General features: G+C 43.0%; 1 protein-coding gene across 1 annotated transcript in view; it reads right to left on the bottom strand.

The window, feature by feature from the left end:
- Positions 1 to 5,214: 5,214 nt before the first annotated feature.
- Positions 5,215 to 20,944, bottom strand: part of vax2 (ventral anterior homeobox 2) — a gene marked incomplete at both ends in the record, with an annotated part of 43,836 nt that continues 28,106 nt past the window's right edge. Inside the window, one exon of the mRNA XM_084043247.1 lies at positions 5,215 to 5,766. Coding sequence (XP_083899373.1) covers positions 5,215 to 5,766 — 552 coding nt within the window. The remainder of the gene's footprint in view (positions 5,767 to 20,944) is intronic.

Consider the following 20,944-nt stretch of genomic DNA (forward strand, 5'->3'; position numbering starts at 1 on the left):
TCCGGTTGGAGATAAAAAAACAAAAAAATATCCATGAATTCAAGACTCCATGTATGGAGTGACTAATCGATAGAAAGAAAGTCATTATTTGGGTGAACTATCCCTTTAAAAGAACACTGAGGATTTTAGAGTGTATATTGGAGGTGCCAGAGATTTAAAAAATAATAAAGAAATGTTTCAAATGGAGTTCCGTGGCCTGTTGTAAATAAAACCTGGGAGTCTTTGAAATGAAAAAAGGTTTGACTGCAAAGTCTCTGGCTATAAAGGACAGATAAGCCAGGGGCTCGACTACTATACGGTGGATAAAAGAAAAAAGGGAGCGATTTGCGATGCGAGGCCAGCGTCCTCCTGACCTCCCAGCCTCTCATCCTGTGTGCCTCGCCTCAATATTTGATGCGAAAGCGAAGTGAATTATGCATGGTGCTTATAGGAAATAATACAGCGTTCATCATACATACACACACAGCCAGCCAGCAGCAAAGAGCCTGAAGATGTTCGCAGCGTTTTCTGAACGGCGCTAACGCTAACAAATGGCCAGGCTGTTAGCCGCTACCGTGTGCTACAAGGTTGTAAAAAGGGAAAAGGGGGGGGGGGGGGGGGGGGGGGTAGAGGACAGGGGGGTTTTAAGGGTCATGGTTTTTATACAACTCTCTGGAACACACGTTGTGTTTTTTTAATGTCTTTGAAAGGATAAACCAGGCATGCCTTTGAATCGGACCTTGACGGTTTTTACTTGTTGCGAGAGACGCGGAGCGGAGGGCCATTTTTAATCGATTTCACCAGAATAGAGGCCACAGCCACGGCACTCTCACCCAGTCAGAGAGAGAGAGAGAGAGAGAGAGAGAGAGAGAGAGAGCGAGAGAGGGGGGAGCCAGAGAAATTGGCTAAAAACGCTGAAGCCAGATTTAACCCATTAAGACCTGAGGCCGATTCTACAAAAATGTCTTCAACAGTTTTTTTGAAGAAAATAAAAAGGTTCACTCTATCAGTGGTTCTCAAACTTTTTCATGTCAAGGACCCCCAAAATAATATGTATTTGGCCGCCGCGGACCCCCCATCTCAAAATATTTTTGTTCCAGGGACCCCCCAGAAGCAAAGATTTGAGTTACAAATGTTCGCTTTAAAAAATATATATATATTCAAAGAGTTGCGCTCACATTTTCACGATTCTTCCAAAAAATAGCAGATCTACAAGCTCGGTCCCGCTTCGAGCTTGTAGATTTCCTATTTTTTTTAATAGCCCAAAGAAATCTTAAAAAAAACGACACGGATGCGTTTCCCGCTCTGAATGTGTTAAAACGAAGCGCGACATGAAGGAGAAGAACAGAATATGGTGAATAGCGGAGAAGGTGCCGAGCAGGTGGTGAATGCGTGTCAGGCCAGTACCTCCTGACCCGCGACAAATTGAGGTCAAACCGAGTCGCAGGAGAAATCACTTCCCTTTAAAGACGCCTCAAACAAAACAACACCAGGCAGGCAGGCAGGCAGGCAGGCAGGGCGGCATATCAACGCTTTGGGTGCCGAAACCTTGTATCTCCATATTTCATATACTTTTTTATTTTTATTATTTTATTAAAGGGATAGTTCACCCCCAAAATGACTTATTTTTTTCTATGGATTAGTCACCCCATGGAGACTTGAATTGTATGGATATTTTTTTGTTTTTTGTCACATTCCTAAGACATTGATTTTGATGACCGGCAGTGGTTCCGGTAGGAGACACAAAGAGTGTCCTTTGTGTCTCCTACCGGAATTGCTGGTCACTGGTCATCAAATTATTGTCTTAGGAATGCGACAAAAACTTGACTAATCCATAGGAAAACAATTGGGGGTGAACTAATCCTTTAATGCCCTCTTTTGTCGTATTAAAATCGCTACGCAAAAGTATCGGGAGAAAAAAGGCGATCTTCAAAGCCCACAACATGTCGTGAGCTTTGAAGATCTGCTATTTTTTGCTATTCTAGAAGAAGTTTGAAAAGTTAAGTGTGTCTGTGAGTTTTATAAATATGCAACCACTGAAAATGATTAATAAAAGCGTGTGACTATATAAATAAAAACTACGTTGGACCCATTGGAGAAAAAAAAAATGTTCCCATCATCTGAAAAGTGAAGTTTTTCACCCGACAGCGATGACGATAACGTGTATGAGAATCAACTCGTAAGTCACTATAAAAGTGATCCTTGACCTTCTCTCCTGTATGGACGTCTGAATGTGGCTCTGGGCTGTTTGGGGCCAAATTCACCTTTAATCCAGCCGTTCAAATATGAAACGCAAAATGTCTCATCTTATCTTGCCAATGACGGGACCTTCGTTCACATGACAGGTTTGTGTACTGTAGGACGAACCTGACATACAGTGTAAGTGAGGAGAATACTCTTCACCAGTTCATTGATTTGAGCCCGTGAGCTATTAACTGTTGGTGAATGTCTGATGAACGCTGAAAGCCGAGTAGCTTTTATAGGCGGGTAGTCAGTCAGTCAGTCAGTCAGTCAGTGCAGCAATCACATGGAAGAGACTTCATAAACGAGGGAAATAAAAAGTACATCATTAAAAATCAAATAACATAAAGTGCTTTCAATTAAGTTGTCATGTCTAGCGGGGAGAGGGCTCGCCAAATGTTACTCTTAAATATCGAAGCAGGAAATATAAAGCAAGTGGCAACGCAATTATCGATTATGGGGGGGGGGGAAACGTCGTTATCTTCATAAAAAAAAGCTGATCATTCGACAAAGAGTTTTTTTTTAATTAATGCTGTGGCTTATTGCATCTTAATCGTGTGCATCATCGTTAACCTATAAAGTATAATGAAAGGTTACTGATATTATATTTGACTGTATTTGCAGTTATTGTGATGATGGTCCAGACACTTAATATTAAGGTAGACAATGTGTACCTGTTGTGATAAAGAGAGATATAAAGCCAGTCAGAACTTTTCCAGTCAAACAGATACTATATGAAAAGGATGACACCAGACCTGTTGACCTGAGGATCCTTTGTCACTCTCACTTTTATCAAATGTAATTCCTCAAAACCTTTTTCCACCCGTTATTGAGACATAGCGGCCTATCAATGAGTTCTCTCAAAATATCATCTTAAACGCCTCAAAATCACCAATAAAGACGGCCCACACTTCATCTAAATGATATCCTGATGTTGGTGCTCCTCACTTCAGGTTTAGGGTTTTAAGGGTCCACTGTGACAGTCCCATGCATAATGATACATACTGTATGGGACTCATGGTTTATGGCAGTGGTTCTCAAACTTTTTCATGTCAAGGACCCCCAAATTGAAACTTATTACCCCGCGGACCCCCATTTGAAAAGATAAGCCAGGGACCCCCATAAGAGAAGATTTTTACGGCTCTCTAGCAGTGATTCTCAACCATTTTAATTTCAAGGACCCCCGGTTTAACATGCATTATGCTACGGACCCCCTTTTAATGGCATTTCTATCTCTGGGACCCCAATTCATATTGTAAAATCAATGTTAATTTAACTCTGAGAGTGTAGGCCTACAAATGGAACCAAATGGACCCGTTAGGGTCCATTTGGTTCCATTTGTACACTCTCAGAGTTACAGACCCCTAAGGGTCCATTTGGTTCCTGTCCATCATTTAGCTGGAGACCCCCTGGAACCCCCTCAAGTACCCCTGGGGGTCCACGGACCCCACTTTGAGAACCAATGGTTTATGGTACAAATGGTGCAAAATTATGAGAGTGAGAATGTTTGTGGTCAGTTTTGTGTGATTTTGAGTTGTTTAAGATATTTTTTTGGGAGAGATCAGACTTCAATAACAACCATGAAAAGATTGATATATTTATAATGGATCCTTAATTAACAATAATGAACTGAATGTAAAAGGGGAAAAAAAGAATAATCCCAACGTGACTTTTAACCTGTTTATGGGTTGAAAAGGTGTGGAAACGGCTTTGAGACATGCAGCAGAGTAGCTGCGAGGGTTAAAGTGTCAGGGGCGAATTCAAGATGGAGGAATTAATCTGGGTTCAAAGGTCGGGCCTTCCTTCTCCTCACACTGACCTTAATTTGATTTAATGACCGTAGGATGAGAGTAAGTCTGAGAGAGGGTGCAAATGGAACCAAAACGGTTCGTTAAGTTCCATTTGGACCCTGAAAAATGAACACTGAGGATTTGTACTGCTGAAGCTCTTGTTTAATCTACGAACACTTTGGCAAGGACAGCTTTATCCAGCCTTCTTTCAAAAACTACATTTTGTTTTCTTAGCATTTGTCGTCTCTTATCGATCTAGAAATATCTTCTTTTTTCTTTCCTCCACCATTTTGTCCAGATCCTTTCACACTGTTTTCCGACTCACAAACACAATGAAATAAAGAATTTACACAGAAAGCACCGTTTGGACGCTGTGACTGAAACCAGACCGATATTAGAACGCTACCATTTCATTCACTCATTTGTATCCAGTGTTGATTTTTTTCTTTTAACGTGAGAGAGCACAAACCGTAATAATAAATGTTCCGGAGCCGCTGTTAATGGGAATATGTGATCAAAACGTCTACGACGGTGTTCGTTTTAACTCCAAAAGTGTCAAAAATCTAAGTTTGCGGTTTCAATGTGTCGCTCTTCTTCTGCCATTGGTCAGATCTGGACGGTCTCCATCCGTCTCAGCGGGACGTGTCAAGTATTCATCTTCTTTTCTTCTTTTTTTTTTTGTCATTTTCTTTTTTTTCCCTGAAGGGTAAAATAAAAGCCTACCATACGGGACAGCACACTCACAAACAAACCCAACGGGACGAAGTGGAGAGTCACTCTAAAGTCTTTGAGAGTTCACACAACACACACACAAAATACCTTGTTTCACGTTTCTTTCTTTCTTTCTTTTGTTTGCCGTCTTTGTTTATAAATAACACGTCGTTTTTTTTCCCCCTCGTATGCGAGAGACAGTGACCTCATCAAACCCCGCCCCCTTCACTTCCTGTTGCCACTAACGTGTCAACATCTGGAGCGATCCCGTGCGGTGACACAAGATGGCGCTATAGGGCGAGATCACCTGATTTTCTTTTTTCGGGGGGGTTTGGGGTCATTTAGTCGTCGTTATCCATCCGCGGTCTATTCCTTTATCTCAGAGCGTTAAACGGCCATTTCGGCCGAGAGACTCGAGCAGGAAACATATTTTTTTTTTGCAAACGGCCGTCGCGAATCCCCGTCCCGCGGCCCGGGCCCCGACGCGGGGAATCTAGGAAACGGTCTTCTTCCCTCCCAGGTCCGACTCCTTCCTGTCCAGCCGCATGTAGGGCTCGAACGCCGAGGAGCCGCAGCCGTAGCCGGACGGCAGTTCGTGCGGGTGCGGGTGGTGGTGGTGGTGCGGGGCGCCCCCTAGCAGCGGCATGGAGAAGCAGAAGGGCGGCGGCGGGACGCCCAGCCGCGGCGAGGGGGGCGGGCCCCCGACCCCCAACGACGGCAGCGACAGCCCGAACGTCCCTCCTCCTCCGGGGAGCGAGCTGGGAGGAGTCCCGGCGTTGACGCCGGCGGGGGAGGCGGGACCGACGCCGCCCCCCAGCAGGGAGCCGTTGTGGGAGGGGCCGCCGTGGTGGTGCGACGGCGGGGGTCCCAGGAGGGGGTTAATGGGCGGGGCCGGACCGGAGAGGAGGCGGCCCTGCTCCAGGAGACGCAGGATGTTGCAGGTGGCCAGGGACTCCGAGGAGGAAGAGGAGGAGCTACGCTTGTCGCTGTCCTTAGTGGTGTCCTTCTTCTGCTTGGTACGGCGGTTCTGGAACCACACCTTCACCTGTAGGGGGAGACAAACCACACAACGCGTTATGAACCACACCTTCACCTGTAGGCAGAGACAAACCACACAACGCATTATGAACCACACCTTCACCTGTAGGGGGAGACAAACCACACGACGCATTATGAACCACACCTTCACCTGTAGGGGGAGACAAACCACACAACGCGTTATGAACCACACCTTCACCTGTAGGCGGAGACAAACCACATGACGCGTTATGAACCACACCTTCACCTGTAGGCGGAGACAAACCACACAACGCATTATGAACCACACCTTCACCTGTAGGCGGAGACAAACCACACAACACGTTACGAACCACACCTTCACCTGTAGGCGGAGACAAACCACACAAACCTGTTCACTTCCTGAAGCTGTTCACACTTTAATTCATGCCCCCCGTCCTACACAGGACAGGAGGGGGCTGTTCCCACGACAGACAGACAGCGGTGCGGTTGAGTTGTTTTTCACTAGACATGAAAGAATCATTTGAACAAATCATTTGAACGAATCATTTGAACGAATCATTTGAACGGATCATTGCCGTGAACGTGAACAAAATCGTTCGTTCACTGAAAAGAACCTTTTTTTTCCACCACTACTGGCTGGTTGTATTGGTGGGTCATTATTATCGTCACAATACTGTATAATGTGTGAGCGGGGGCCATGGCTGTATGAGTGACTCATAACTGTGAGTGTGCTGAGTCATTGCCACAACGTATAGCATGTCGTTATGTTGACATGTGAGAGATGTGAGCGATGTCATCTCATCTCACTATCGACTTTTATACACTTATAGAATCATTGCACAACACAGAGCTGCGATGATGTAATCCCCTGCACGACCTCATTGGATGGATCACCATGGGACACTCTGATCATGGCTCTATATATATATATATATATATATATATCACATTACAGTATAGCTGTGATGTCACTATATGGAGGCACCATGGGAATCATGCCTTTGTGAGATCTGTGAAAAGTTTTCATTTATGTAAGAAGAAAAACATTATTGTCACCGTCCGGCAGAAACCTTGTATCTCCATATTTCATCGTTTTTTTTTCTTTTCCCCATAAATTAATGCCAGATTGTATACTTCATTGAATGGCAATGTCACGTAAAAGTAGCGAACATATAGGAAATCAACAAGCTTACAATGTGTCACAATTTGGACAAATTCTGCAAAAAAATGGGGGAAATAAAAGAGTAGCCTACTGTTTAGTGTGCTGTTTTTTGGTACTGTAAGTAACCAGTCAGTAAAATGTTGATATATATATATTATATATTTGTATGTTATACAGTCTATTTCCTCTGTTGGGTGGAAACCTGTACCTGTGTTCCAATGGGTCCAATGTTTTCATTGGTTCAGCGTTTATACAACCCACAACCACAACAGATTCACTTAAAATGTTTGTCAAACGTAGCAAAACTGGCCGATCTACAAGCCCTATATAACATGTCTATGGAGCCTATTTTTGGTACTTTTGTGAGACACCGTAGTGTGACTTTGATTGATCGATTGAATACTTTATTAGCAGTTTGCAAAAAAAAAAGCACAGGAAAGTACAGTTCAATACAAGGTCTGTTGAGAGGACAGACAACAATACAATTGCTACTATATATGTCTATGAAATGAATACCAAGGACCTCAACGGAAACAAGTCTGCAAGGACTTTTTTGGACCGACCTTTTAGACAAACGATGTATTCTATCTACATTTTTATCCCAAGATTTTGTAACCCTATTTTTTTACACCCAGTGCCAATCGTCTATGTAATCCTGGGCACTACCTTCCCTCTGCCGACCTAGGGAGGCCAGGGCCGAGCTCATGCCTCCTTCAATGCATGAGAGCCAACTGACCTTCTTGTCACCTGACAGGGGAGAGTTTCCCTGGTTGGACGTAGCACGTGGAAGGAACACGTTATTCCAACCAGTTCCTTTCCCCTCCATCAGGCGCCCCGGCTGGCCAGGGGGAGGCAGTATAGTGACCAGGATTACTGCATGTTTTTGTGAGGGTATTAACTACCCTAGGAAACACGGGGAGAACATGCAAACTCCACACAGAGTAGGCCCTTTCGCCAACCCCACCTAGGGTATGGGCACTGATGACGCGGAGGAGAGAACACGCCCCCAGCGCCCACAGCGTCCCCTGCGGGAATCGAACCCAGGACCTTCTAGCGGTGAGGCGACAGCTAGACAAACGTTTTATAATTGTAACCGTGATGTTATACATTCTTTTTGCCTAATAAAAATTTCAATCAATTAAAAAAACTATGCAAAACATCATATAAACAGTTAGGCTTGGACTTTTTCGAATTGCAGCCGTCTGTAAGTGCTCTTTTAGAGCAGGAGGGGTTTGAAGGAGAGTAGGGATTTACACTCCTTTGCGACTGTTGATAGGGCGTTCCACATTTGTGCGGCATAGCAGGAGAACACATTTAACAAGGGCCAGATTTGGCCCTCATTGACACAAATCTGGGTTGACGGCATTCATGTATGAAACAATGTAACGTTGAAACGTGGAGATACGAGGTCTCTACGTGAACACAGTGGAGATAGGAGGTATCTACGTGAACACAGTGGAGATAGGAGGTCTCTACGTGAACACAGTGGAGATAGGAGGTCTCTACGTGAACACATAGTGGAGATAGGAGGTCTCTATGTGAACACAGTGCCAGTGGCAGCAGATGGGGGCGGTGTGTGTATGTATGTGATGTACAGTATAGTGATGTATGTATGTATGTGTGTGTGGTGAACTCTGCATGTCCTTGTACATATTATGTTTAATTGATGCTTTAATGTATGCTGTGTGACAGCACTGCTGCGGTGGAGAGGCCACGCCGGGGTCACACACACACACACACACACACACACACACACACACACACACACACACACACACACACACACACACACACACACACACACACACACACACACACATGAAAAATGTATATGATCCTGACCGACTTTCAAAGTCTTTTGCGGCGGCGCTGCAATATTTTCCATTCATTTCATTGATAAGATAATATCAAGTCAGTCAGCAGGACTCACTGCTGTCATTTCATTTTCTAATACATATAGATAAGGGCCAGCAATGTATATTTTTGTTTTGATATAGGTCAATTCTTTATTTCTAGGCATGCAACTTTTCACTCAACTTACGATACGATTCGAATCACGACACTAGGTTCACAATGCGATTTTTCATGATTTGCACACAAAATTAGTTTCCAGATAAATGATGTTTTATTATTATTTCTCTTACTCAAAGCTAGTATTTTCTTCTCTTTTTTTCCCTCTTTTTTTTAACAATATTGTGTTTTCTCTTTTCAATACAGTAGCAAATGACTGAAAATAGGGATGTCCGATTTTATCGGCCTCCCGCTATTATCGGCCGATATTAGCATAAAAATTGATATCGGGAAAATATCGGTATCGGTTTTTGAAAAAAAAAAAAAAATGTTTTTTTTTTTTTTGCTTTATAAATAAGTTACAGGAGTTTTTACTGTATATGGTGTGTGTGATATGAAATTTGAGCTTACCCTAATCACAATAATCCCCGCATATATCGGTATCGGTTGATATCGGTATCGGTAATTAAGAGTTGGACAATATCGGTATATCGGTTATCGGTAAAAAAGCCAATATCGGACAACCCTAACTGAAAACTATTATTTTTTTTCAATTATCTTACAAAGATCCTGTATTTTCTTAAATGTTTCTGCTGTTTGCATCAACCATTTTTTATTACATAGATTTAAATTGTCACCAGTTTTGAATCGATTTCAATCGATCCACGATAAATCGTTACATCCCTATTTATTTCCACCCTGAAATTGGGGGATTGGGGTCGCCAAAACGTTTCCCCCATAAAATGGGGTGGTGGTATAAAAAACCTGTTTGAGAACCGCCTGCTATAGACCATCACCTTCATCACCTTCATCACCTTCATCATCACATCTCATTGAAAACTGTCAGTAGTGGAAAAAGTACTGAACATTTTTACTTAAGTAAAAGTATCAATACTGCAATGTATCAAAACGTACTTAAAGTACCAAAAGTAGAAAGAACTCATTCTGAAGAATGTCCCATTTCACACGTTTTCAAATACAAATCATTTGAAAATAGCAGATCTACAAGCTCACAATGCGTCGCATCGCGACGCATTGTGAGCTTGTAGATCGGCTATTTTCAAATGGTTTGATGCTTGTAGATCGGCTATTTTCAAATGGCCAAAATGTATATAGAGTTGAACGGGTTAATGTATGTTTTGTAATAATAAACTAAATCTACAAAGTAACTAGTAACTAATGTGTTCAAATAAATGAAGTGGAGTAAAAGTATAATATTTGGATCCGAGATGCAGTGGAGTAGAAGTAAAATGATTGATAATTGGAAATACTCAAGTAAAGTACAAATACCTTGAAATTGTACTCTAAGTACAGTACTTAGATGTACTTGAACTGAACACTGTGTGTTCCGTTGTGTTCATGATCATCATCATATCTCATGTTAAAGTGCATCAACTCATTGTGCATTTCATCACAAAGCCGCGGCTCTGATCCCATTAACAGTGGATTCAGGGAAAAGCAGCCGACTGTGAGAGGGAAAAAAACGTGTACAGTCAAGCGCACGGCCGTACAGTAATGCATACTGTAGAGTTATACTGTAAAAACTATGGATAATGGCTCACTGCCCACTGCAAGTACACTTATAAATCCTACTATGTGGGTTTAAAACACACACACACACACACACACACACACACACACACACACACACACACACACACACACACACACACACACAGTGTTAACACACACAACGGTCACATGACGGTGATGTCACATGACCCTGTGTACCAGTAAGAACGTCGGTCAACCTTCACCCAGCTGATGGCTGAACTACTACTGTCATCAACTAGTACCACCGTTGTATATTACTTCAGTAAATATAGCAATACCACAACGAAGAAATACTCTATTACATTATAAGAGCCCTGCATTCAAAAGAGTACTTGACTAAAAGGACAAAAATACTGTGGACTTTCCAGATGACATTAAAGGTTTCATGACATCAAACTGCAATTTTCTTTTCTTCTGTTTTTTTTTACACCCATTTACACCCCAAAAAAACTGAACTTTGAACATTCAGTGGATTTTCTGTGGTCTGGGGTTTTCTGAATAATTAGGCTCAGAAAGGTTCAGTGATTGGCCCGTGGACTTTGACGTCACAGTCCATTATTCCCGTTCCAGTATCAATGCACTGCAGGGTCTCTTTTATTTCATTACCCACACATTGCAAAACTCAAATAATTTTCTAGCACCGACACGGTCGAGGCAGAAGGCCGCCACCCTAAAGGCCTATAGGGTCTGCCTGACGTTTCTTCCAGTTAAGCGGGAGTTTTTCGTTGCCACTGTCGCAAAAATTGCTTGTTCAGGGTGGGACTGTCGGGTCTCTTCTCTACATGTAAAGTGTCTTGAGACAACTTGTTGTGATTTGACACTTTAATAAAATTGAATTGAATTGAATTGAATTGAATTGAATTGAAAAGCACAAAATCAGTCAAACTCAAAGATGCAAAACTCAAGGGTTTAAGAAACCAAGGAACCAAAAGGGTCTGGAGATGCTGACCAAACTAAACATAAAGCAGGGGCCCCTAGAGGGCCGTAGAAGCTAGCCCCCCCCCCCTCCCTACCTAAAAAACAAATCTCTAAATTAGAGTAAACTAAAAGCAAACTGAAAGAAGAAAATAGTAAAGTAAAACAAAGTAAAATAAAAAGTCTGTTTAGCCTATAAACAGCTGTGTGTGTGTGTGTGTGTGTGTGTGTGTGTGTGTGTGTGTGTGTGTGTGTGTGTGTGTGTGTGTGTGTGTGTGTGTGTGTGTGTGTGTGTGTGTGTGTGTGTGTGTGTGTGTGTGTGTGTGTGTGTGTGTGTGTGTGTGTGTGTGTGTGAGAGAGACAGAGAGAGAGAACTGAACGGGAATAAAGCAGGTGTTTGAGGTGGGGCTGCAGTAGTGTTTATTTTGACAGCAAATTTTGTCGCAGGCTTTTGAATCAAATTCTATTTAGTTTCAGTCATAATTTAGTTATCTGAAATATTTCACTGTTAGTCTAGTTTTAGACTAGATCTACAATTGATTTAGTCGACTAAAATGTACATGTTGGCGGTGCCTTGATGGTGTCGTAATGGCTGATTTTACACTTGGTTGCGTGCTGAAAGTAGCAGATCTACAAGCTCACAAGTGAGCTTGTAGATCTGCTATTTTCAGAGCGCAACACCCGAGCGCAACCAAACACAAAATTGTCTTTTAGTTCTACTGGATCTGTTCTCCACTAGATCCCTCACTAACATTTTAGTCTAGCTTTTTATTTGTAGACAAAATTGTCAATATTTTTAGTCATCATAACTTAGTTTCTATTTCGTTTTTGTTCAGTTTTTGTCAGTGAAAAAAGGAAGTCGACCAACATTTATCATCATAGTTTTAGTCGACGAAATCAACACTGTGCTGCAGGTGTGCCAGCCTGATGATGAGAGAACAGAGACATAGTTGAAGGCACCGGAACCCAACCCAACAGGCACGGCCATTCAGCCACCAAAGAGTTAATTAATGATGTCCTCTACAGCCTCACGCAACAGCAGGTCAACAGGTTGACCAGTGGATGGAACAGAACATTGAGGTAGGTTACAGTCTTAGCGCTCTGCAGGGTGTCTCAGAGCAGTGAGATCATGATGCAGGCCTCTCAGCACGACACAGATAATGAGATGAGACCCAGAGCTCACTGCTGACGCCAGGCCAGACTTATACTGTATAATACCAGCATGGACACATGGAGATGATGATGGTCCACACACACCACTATACTGTAAATACCAGCATGAATGTCCACCCCCTACACCGGGGGTCTTCAACAGGGGCTCCGGGACCCCTAGGGGATCCTCAGAGTAACTACAGGGGGTCCGCCATATCTTTGTGTGATATGATTTTTTTTTTTTACCGTAACCACTTGAACCCTAGCATCCCTTTTCTGAGGAGAACTTTAGCCAAAAATAGCCGATCTACAAGCTCACAACGCCTCGCGCTGCGAGGCGTTGTGAGCTTGTAGATCGGCTATTTTTTGGCAAAGAGGTATAGGTGTAGAGAGAAAAAAGAACAGTAAACGTAAACAAATAAGTTGAACCTAAAACACAATTTTATACAATATAGAGGTGGTCCCTGCTTCATCTCTCTCTCAGCTAGGGGGTCCTTGGGCTGAAAACGTTGAAGACCCCGGCACTCCACTGTAAATACCATCATAATGGTATTTACCCATAAGCCCATATATGGGCAACTGGCGGCCCGGGGGCCACATGCGGCCCCCAACTTCACTTAATGCGGCCCACAGGTTTGATTGATTGATTGATTGAATATTGTATTAGGTAATAAAAGTAAAACAGCACAATTACATTTAAAATACTTTGACTAATTAAACTTTTCAGGATTCCAATAAAAAAATTGCAAACATAGCAGATCTATAACTATAGGCTCATTTTGAGCTTGTAGATAGGCTATTTTTGCTACCTTTGTGTGACATAGAATGACGAAAAAAGTTAAAACACGGAGATAAGAGGTTTCTGTACAGTATATGCAATGTGTCCCTCTGGAATGATATAGTGGCCCTCTCTATCAACAAAGTTGCATCACCCCTGAATTAGCCCCCCATGGAGCCGAGTTCATGTTCATGGAGATGTTTTCGTTGAGCACACATCTAAAAATATTTCAAAAAGTATTTTCAAAAGGAAATTATTGGTTGAAATGTTCCAACATTTTCCTAAATGGAATCTCATCATTGTATTTCCCAAAATGTTTTTTTTGCTATTTGTCGAATGAAAAAATATTTCAATAAAGGAATATTTAATCAATAATGTGACACGACATTATACAGACAAACATGATCTTTAGAAAGGATTGCATTTCTTCTGTGAAATAAAATTGTACAGTTGTAACAAATGGCATGAATGGAATGATCCGTTCTAGACACAATCGACCAATCAGAGTCAAACATCCACCCAATTAGCATAATAAATATCACTATCCATGGAGTATGCTCCCTCTGTGTTTGTGTGTGTTTGTGTGTGTTTGTTTGTGCGACAGCTTGCCACACACACATATCCCATAAAGGGCTTTCAGCCACAAGCCATCGTTGTTGTGGTCGTTCACACACACACACACACACACACACACACACACACACACACACACACACACACACACACACACACACACACACACACACACACACACACACACACACACGCACACGCACACACCCACACATCCAAAGTCCCCACCAATCCCTGCCCTCCCTCCGTCCCCTTTGCAAAAATGTGGGCGGGCCTTTAATGTGTCATTCATATCACCGACCCCACCCCATCCGCCACCCCTCCCCTCCCCCCGCCACAAACCCCCCCCTCAGTCAGAGGAGAGGATTGAGGAAAATCGCTTGCTCGTGCTTTATAGGGGGATTGTGGTGTGTGTGTGTGTGTGTGTGTGTGTGTGTGTGTGTGTGTGTGTGTGTGTGTGTGTGTGTGTGTGTGTGTGTGTGTGTGTGTGTGTGTGTGTGTGTTATTACTTGTATTACTACACTTGCGAGGGCCCTAGTCCTCACTAGTAGGCTATAGTGCAATCTGAGAAACAGACTTGATGATTGTTTTATGGTTGAAACACAAAGAATTCACAGTGAGATTTACTGTGAGGGAAAGATTGAGGTTGGGGTTAGGATTAGACGTTTAGGGGTTAGGGGGGTCATGCCTGATTTATAACGTAGTCGCACGCCAGCGGGATCTACAAGCTCACAACAGCGCATCGCAGCAGCGGAACGCGTGAGCTTGTAGATCTGCACGACACGTTAGGGTTAGGGTGAGAAAAAAGAATTAAAAAAAACTGCATTTATACGTTTATGTCCTCACAAGAATAGTAATACAAACTATGTGTGTGTCTGTGTGTCTGTGTGTCTGTGTGTGTGTGTGTGTGTGTGTGTGTGTGTGTGTGTGTGTGTGTGTGTGTGTGTGTGTGTGTGTGTGTGTGTGTGTGTATTACTGTACAAGTATAGTAGAATATGAGAAATAGATGTTTTCCTAGTTGCGACACGTTGTGAGCTTAATAGATCTGCTATGTTGTGGCTTTAGGCGTACACCTTATACGGTTCAAAATTAAAAAAAATGTATTAAAAATAACATTCACAACATCGCTGTCCAAGAACGGTGACGTCCTCACGAGTATAGTAATACAAATCTCTCTGTGTGTGTGTGTGTGTGTGTGTGTGTGTGTGTGTGTGTGTGTGTGTGTGTGTGTGTGTGTGTGTGTGTGTGTGTGTGTGTGTGTGTGTGTGTGTGTGTGTGTGTGTGTGTGTGTGTGCGTGTGCGCGTGGGGATGATGATGGGAATAGAGGGGAGTAAATCCAGGCTTTGAGTACATCTACACTATTGGATGTAAATCCTTTTTAATGGGATAGCAGGGTTCAGAGCTGGGGCAACACACAGCTTAGCCACAAGGCTAGATCTACAAGTTGACCTGTATTTGCCCCGGGTCTCACCCCCGTGCCCCCGCCCTCTGCCCCGCCTCCCGGGATACTCTGGTGGTGGGTGACACCATGCATGGACTCAGGGTTGCTCAAAGTGGGTCCCGTGGCCCCCTAGGGTGCCGTGGTGACGCAGGTCCAGGGGTGCCGCAGAAATACTTTGATCATATTTGACTTTGTAAAACGGACCTGAGTTGCACTGTACTTGGTGGGTTCTTTTTTAGTCTACACCAACTCTCTTCGCCAAAAATAGCTGATCTACAAGCTCACAAAGCGTCACAACGTGACGCTTTGTGAGCTTGTAGATCAGCTATTTTTGGGCGAATGTTTCCCCTCAGAATGGGGTAGGTTAAGACTTTGACAGGGGCCAGTTTGGAGTTGCAGCCTCCTGAAGGTGTCTCTTTAGGGCAGTTTTGAAAGTGAGTAGGGTTTTACACTCCTTTACTCCTTTTGGTAGGGCATTCCACATTTTTGTCGCATAGCATGAGAACGAGTTCATTCCCTTTGTTGAGCCAAATCTGGGTTGAACATGATCCGTGGAGCTGCCTCTGGTGTTGTGATCGTGGACTTCATTTACGTTTTTGAAATTTAGACAGGTACAGGAGGATCCCAAAATGTTGTGTCGTATCTTGTAGACCAGGCCCATTGTAAGTTACTGTACTCTGTCCTCAACCCTGAGCCATCCAATCCTAGCATATGAGCAGGGGTTAGATGAGTTGTGTGTTTGAGGCCAAGAAGTAGCCTTACTAGTTTGTTTTGGGATGTTTGGAGCCTTATTGTTTTTTTAAATAATTTTTAGCCCTCGATTTTGTAACCCTTTTTTCACCCGGTGCCAATTTGCTAAGTGATCCTGGGCACTACACTCCCCCCACCAGCCAAGGGAGGCCAGGGCCGAGCTCAAGCCTCCTTCAATGCATGAGAGCCAACTGACCTTTTTGTCACCTGACAGGGGGGAGTTTCCCTGGTTGGACGTAGCGCGTGGAAGGAACACGTTATTCCAACCAGTTCCCTGCCCTGTTTTATAACTAGGCTATTTGAAAATAGCTGATCTACAAGCTAACAAGCTCATGTGAGCTTGTAGATCTGCTATTTTCAAATATTTTTGTACTTTTGATACTTTAAGTACATTTTTATGCCAATACTTTTGTACTTTTAATCAAGTACATTTTGAAATCTGAACTTTTACGTGTAACAGAGTATTTCTATATTGCAGTACTGGTACTTTTACTTAAGTAAAGAATTTGAGTACTTTTTCCACGACTGCCCATAAGTTGTAAACGTTGTCTTTCCCTTTCTAACTCTTACCCTGCGTTTTAACAGCGGGCAACTCTGGGCGACGTCGCCCAAAAATATAATGAAAGTCTATGAGAGCCGGCGATCGGGCGAAGTGGGCGGGGGGGCGATGAAAGATGGATTTTCTTTATCTTTTTGGGCGATATCGCCCGGCATCGCCCGGAGTTGCCCGCTGTTAAAACGCAGGGTTACAGTGTCCATCTCCCACCCACATCAACCTATAGGGTTTTTCTTGCCATTTCGATAGAGATGGTGGTCTTGGCCTCGTGCGACCACTCAGACACAACACCCAACCGCGGGATGACGAGGAACCCGAGGTGAAAGGGTTAAGCAGGGTCCTGACCCCAGAGCAGTGGGGTCAACCTGGGGGTCAACCCGCCGTGCACGTATATACGTGCACGGCGGTAAGCGGCTCTGCGCGGTGCTCTTTGGCCCCCACCACGCAGCTCAGCCTCTACAGACATACCATGACTTCTAGATTAGATCCTTCCAACAACATGCATTACAACAGGCTTGTTTGGAAACAACCGTAACGGCTCAACCAGAGGAAATCTTTATCCTTACACCTGGAATCACTGGGGCAAAAGTCACTAAGAATCATTACTCAATAGTACTTTCACTTCACCTGAGCGTCCATCTCCCCTTTTCAATTAACTAAAGATCTTTCTGCTCGCGGCTGCTGCCTGTAAACGAACACAAACAAACAAACAAACAAAGCTGATTCAGACAATATAGAACATCACCAAACCCACTACTGTTTTTCTTTTTTTTTATAAAAATGTCAATTTCCTGTTGATTTTACTATTTGAAGATCCGGATCCACAGATCCAGTCAGGATTTCTTCCTAATAAAAATGGCAGGAAGTTCACACTTTTATAATAAAAAAAACAAAACAGTACTGGGTTTGGAGATGTTCTATATTGTCTGAATCAGCTTTGTTTGTATTCGTTTACAGGCTAAAAGAATGTCTCACCGTGCAATGTAAGTCAATGAGGAGCATATTTTGCATTATCAATTTCTAATAAATAGAGCAATTCTTTTTTATTCTTTGTCCACCTTTGGAGTTACATCATGGCAAGGTAACTACACAACCCAGACCTCTACCAAAGTGGTCTTGCCCTTTAAATAAAAATATCTGAGTACTTCTGCCACCACCTGCATGTCAGATACAGTCTGGAATTAAAGTCATCGGTTTTTAATTGAATTCAGTAATTCATAATGGAATAATTAATATTTTATTTGTATTGACATTATGGAATAAATAATATTTTTATTTGTATTGACATTATGGAATAAATAATCTTTTTATTTGTATTGACATAAGAGAATAAATAATATTTTATTTGTAATGACATTATGGAATAAATAATCTTTTATTTGTATTGACATAAGAGAATAAATAATCTTTTATTTGTAATGACATAAGAGAATAAATAATCTTTTATTTGTATTGATATAATGGGATAAATGTCACAGCCCTAACGGGGTATTAAGACATCTGTTACCAATTCCATTCAGTCACGCCATCGTATGCATTATTATAAAGCCACAGTCGGTAAAAGTCTTGTTATGTCATACCTGGGATTTGAACCTGGTCACCTGGGTCTCTGGCATGATAGGTCACATTTCTACCGCTCACACAAGAGGGAATCCCCTCCGCTTGGCCCCAGGGGACATAGTGGGCTTAGATGAGCTCAATATAGGGTCTAAATGTCTCAGTGGAAGAACAGGAGACCACCTCAAACCAGTGAAAAAGTACTCACACGTTTTACTTAAGCAAAAGTATCAATACTGCAATGTAGATATACTACAGGCAGAAGTCCGGAATTCAAAATGTACTTGAGTAAAAGTACAAAAGTATCGGCATCAAAATATACTTAAAGTTCCAAAAGTAAAAGTACTCATTGTGCAGAATGCCCCATTTCACAAGTTCGAAATGTATAAAAAAAACATTTGAAAATAGCAGATCTACAAGCTCACAATGCAACGCATTGTGAGCTTGTAGATCTGCTATTTTCAAATGGCCCGAAATGTATATAGGGCTGAAGTGGTTAATGTATGTTTCATAATAATAATCAAAATCTACAAAGTAACTAGTGACTAACGTGTTCTAATAATTGTAATGGAGTAAAAGTACAATATTTGCCTCTGAGATGTAATGGAGTAGGAGTAAAAGTATTGAAAATTGGAAATAAGTACAGTACTTGGGTAAATGTACTTAGTTATACTTTACACCACTGCTCCAAACACTATACATGGACCCTTACGGGTCTGTAACTGTCAAAGTTAAATATACACTAAGGGTTTTACAGTGTAGATTGAGTTCCCCAGAGATACACGTCTTTATCAAATGGGGGTCTTTGTGGCCCCATGCAGATCAAACTGGGGGTCTTTGTGGCCCCATGCAGATCAAACTGGGGGTCTTTGTGGCCCCATGCAGATCAAACTGGGGGTCCTTGAAATTAAATAAAATGAATCTAAAAAAGGTTGAGAATCACTGCTCTACTGTAACAGAGTACAGACCGGTTGAAATAACGTTTTTTTTAACCATCAGACTAATTGCAGATGGCAGCTTTAAGGCCATGGGAGTGAAAGGAGGGTCTAGAGGTCTAAAGCTGCTGCTTAAAGCAGAACACCTGGTCACTGACTGCAGCTTTAATACCATGCATGACCCCGGCAGGACCCCGGTGGTCTCACCCTGACCCGGGACCCCCCCCCCCCCCCCCCCCCTCTACCCCCCGCCCCCCCTCATCACACAATCATGTGATGAGCCTCAACTCAACCATGACTGGCCATCTCCATGGAAACCGTACCAGGCTGACCCACCAATGGCGGATCAGAACTTACATGGAGGAACCAATGACTGTGTGTTCATGCTGGCAGCCATTTTGTATTGGACTAGAGGCATCCCCGAAGACCAATGTTTACACTTAATGTGTGACTTTACTGGGAGCACTATTATGATGTAGCCGAACCATCCTTTACATAAGAACCTTTACTGGGAGCACTGTTATGATGTAGCCGAACCATCCTTTACATAAGAACCTTTACTGGGAGCACTGTTATGATGTAGCCGAACCATCCTTTACATAAGAACCTTTACTGGGAGCACCGTTATGATGTAGCCAAACCATCCTTTACATAAGAACCTTTACTGGGAGCACTGTTATGATGTAGCCAGTGGCGTCAGTTCAGCAAAAGCTAAGGTATGGCAGCATGCACGCGGCCTCATGCACGCGCGCGCAGCGCGCGTGCATGAGGTCACCCCACGCGCGCTCGCGCAAATTTTTTGTGCGGTTCTGGGCGGGTTGGGTTCGTTTTTTTCCAGTTTCTGGTTACTTTATTTCGGTTTTAGGGTTAGGATTCGGGTTAGGTTAGGGTTATGTTATTTAATTCTTATTTTTGCCTGATTTTCCCGATTTATTATCAAAAAAGTACTTCTTTTTTTTTTCTTCCCTGGAGCCAGGGTATGGCAGCTGCAATAGCCTGCCATACCCAATTGACGCCCCTGGATGTAGCCGAACCATCCTTGACTTAAGAACCTCTATGTAGCTTCATGACAGAAATCCCCCCTAATACTGACAGAGCTAAATCTACTGTCATGTACAGAGCCATACGGGACAGCTGATCTACAAGCTGGGTTGCGAGGCAAAACTAAGCTTCAAGACCTCCCAAAACAAACTGATAGCCAACTAACTTCAACACACTTTGCTAGTTTGGGATGGCTCAGGGTAGAGGACGGGGTTAAAGTGCCCTCATACCTGTCTAAATACTTCTCTAAAGTGAGTGACACCCGGCATCCACAGCCACAACACCAGAGGGAGCACCTATCACTATCTGGTACCCCGAGTACCCCCCTAAACGGGTTACCCCCCTAATGGGTACCCGGGGTACCCCCCTAATCAGGGACGTGCACAGATAGACTCTAGGTGGTGCTAGAGCAACTAGCACCACCTGAAACTACTAGTAGAGATAGATATTAAATCCCCTTGAAATGAAGGGTCACACACTGCTGCCGATGTTCCTCTTTCCCCCTTTCTCCTCTGTGAATATAGCTATTTGTTGTATTAACCCATTAAGACCAGAGGCCGCGGACAATCACCCATTTAAAAATATTTTGTTCTAGGGACCCCCCAGAAGCAAAGCATGAATGTTCAAGATTTTTCAAAAATAGCAGATCTACAAGCTTGTAGATCTGCTATTTTTTATTATTATTTTTAAATGTGTATTTATTGCTTTTGACAAGTACATGGGAATACTCTCAGAAATACTCAGAATACAGAAACTCAGAACACAGTTGCAATAGGAT

Source organism: Gymnoscopelus microlampas, assembly GCF_963454915.1.
Source record: "Gymnoscopelus microlampas genome assembly, chromosome: 19".
Lineage (NCBI taxonomy): Eukaryota > Metazoa > Chordata > Actinopteri > Myctophiformes > Myctophidae > Gymnoscopelus > Gymnoscopelus microlampas.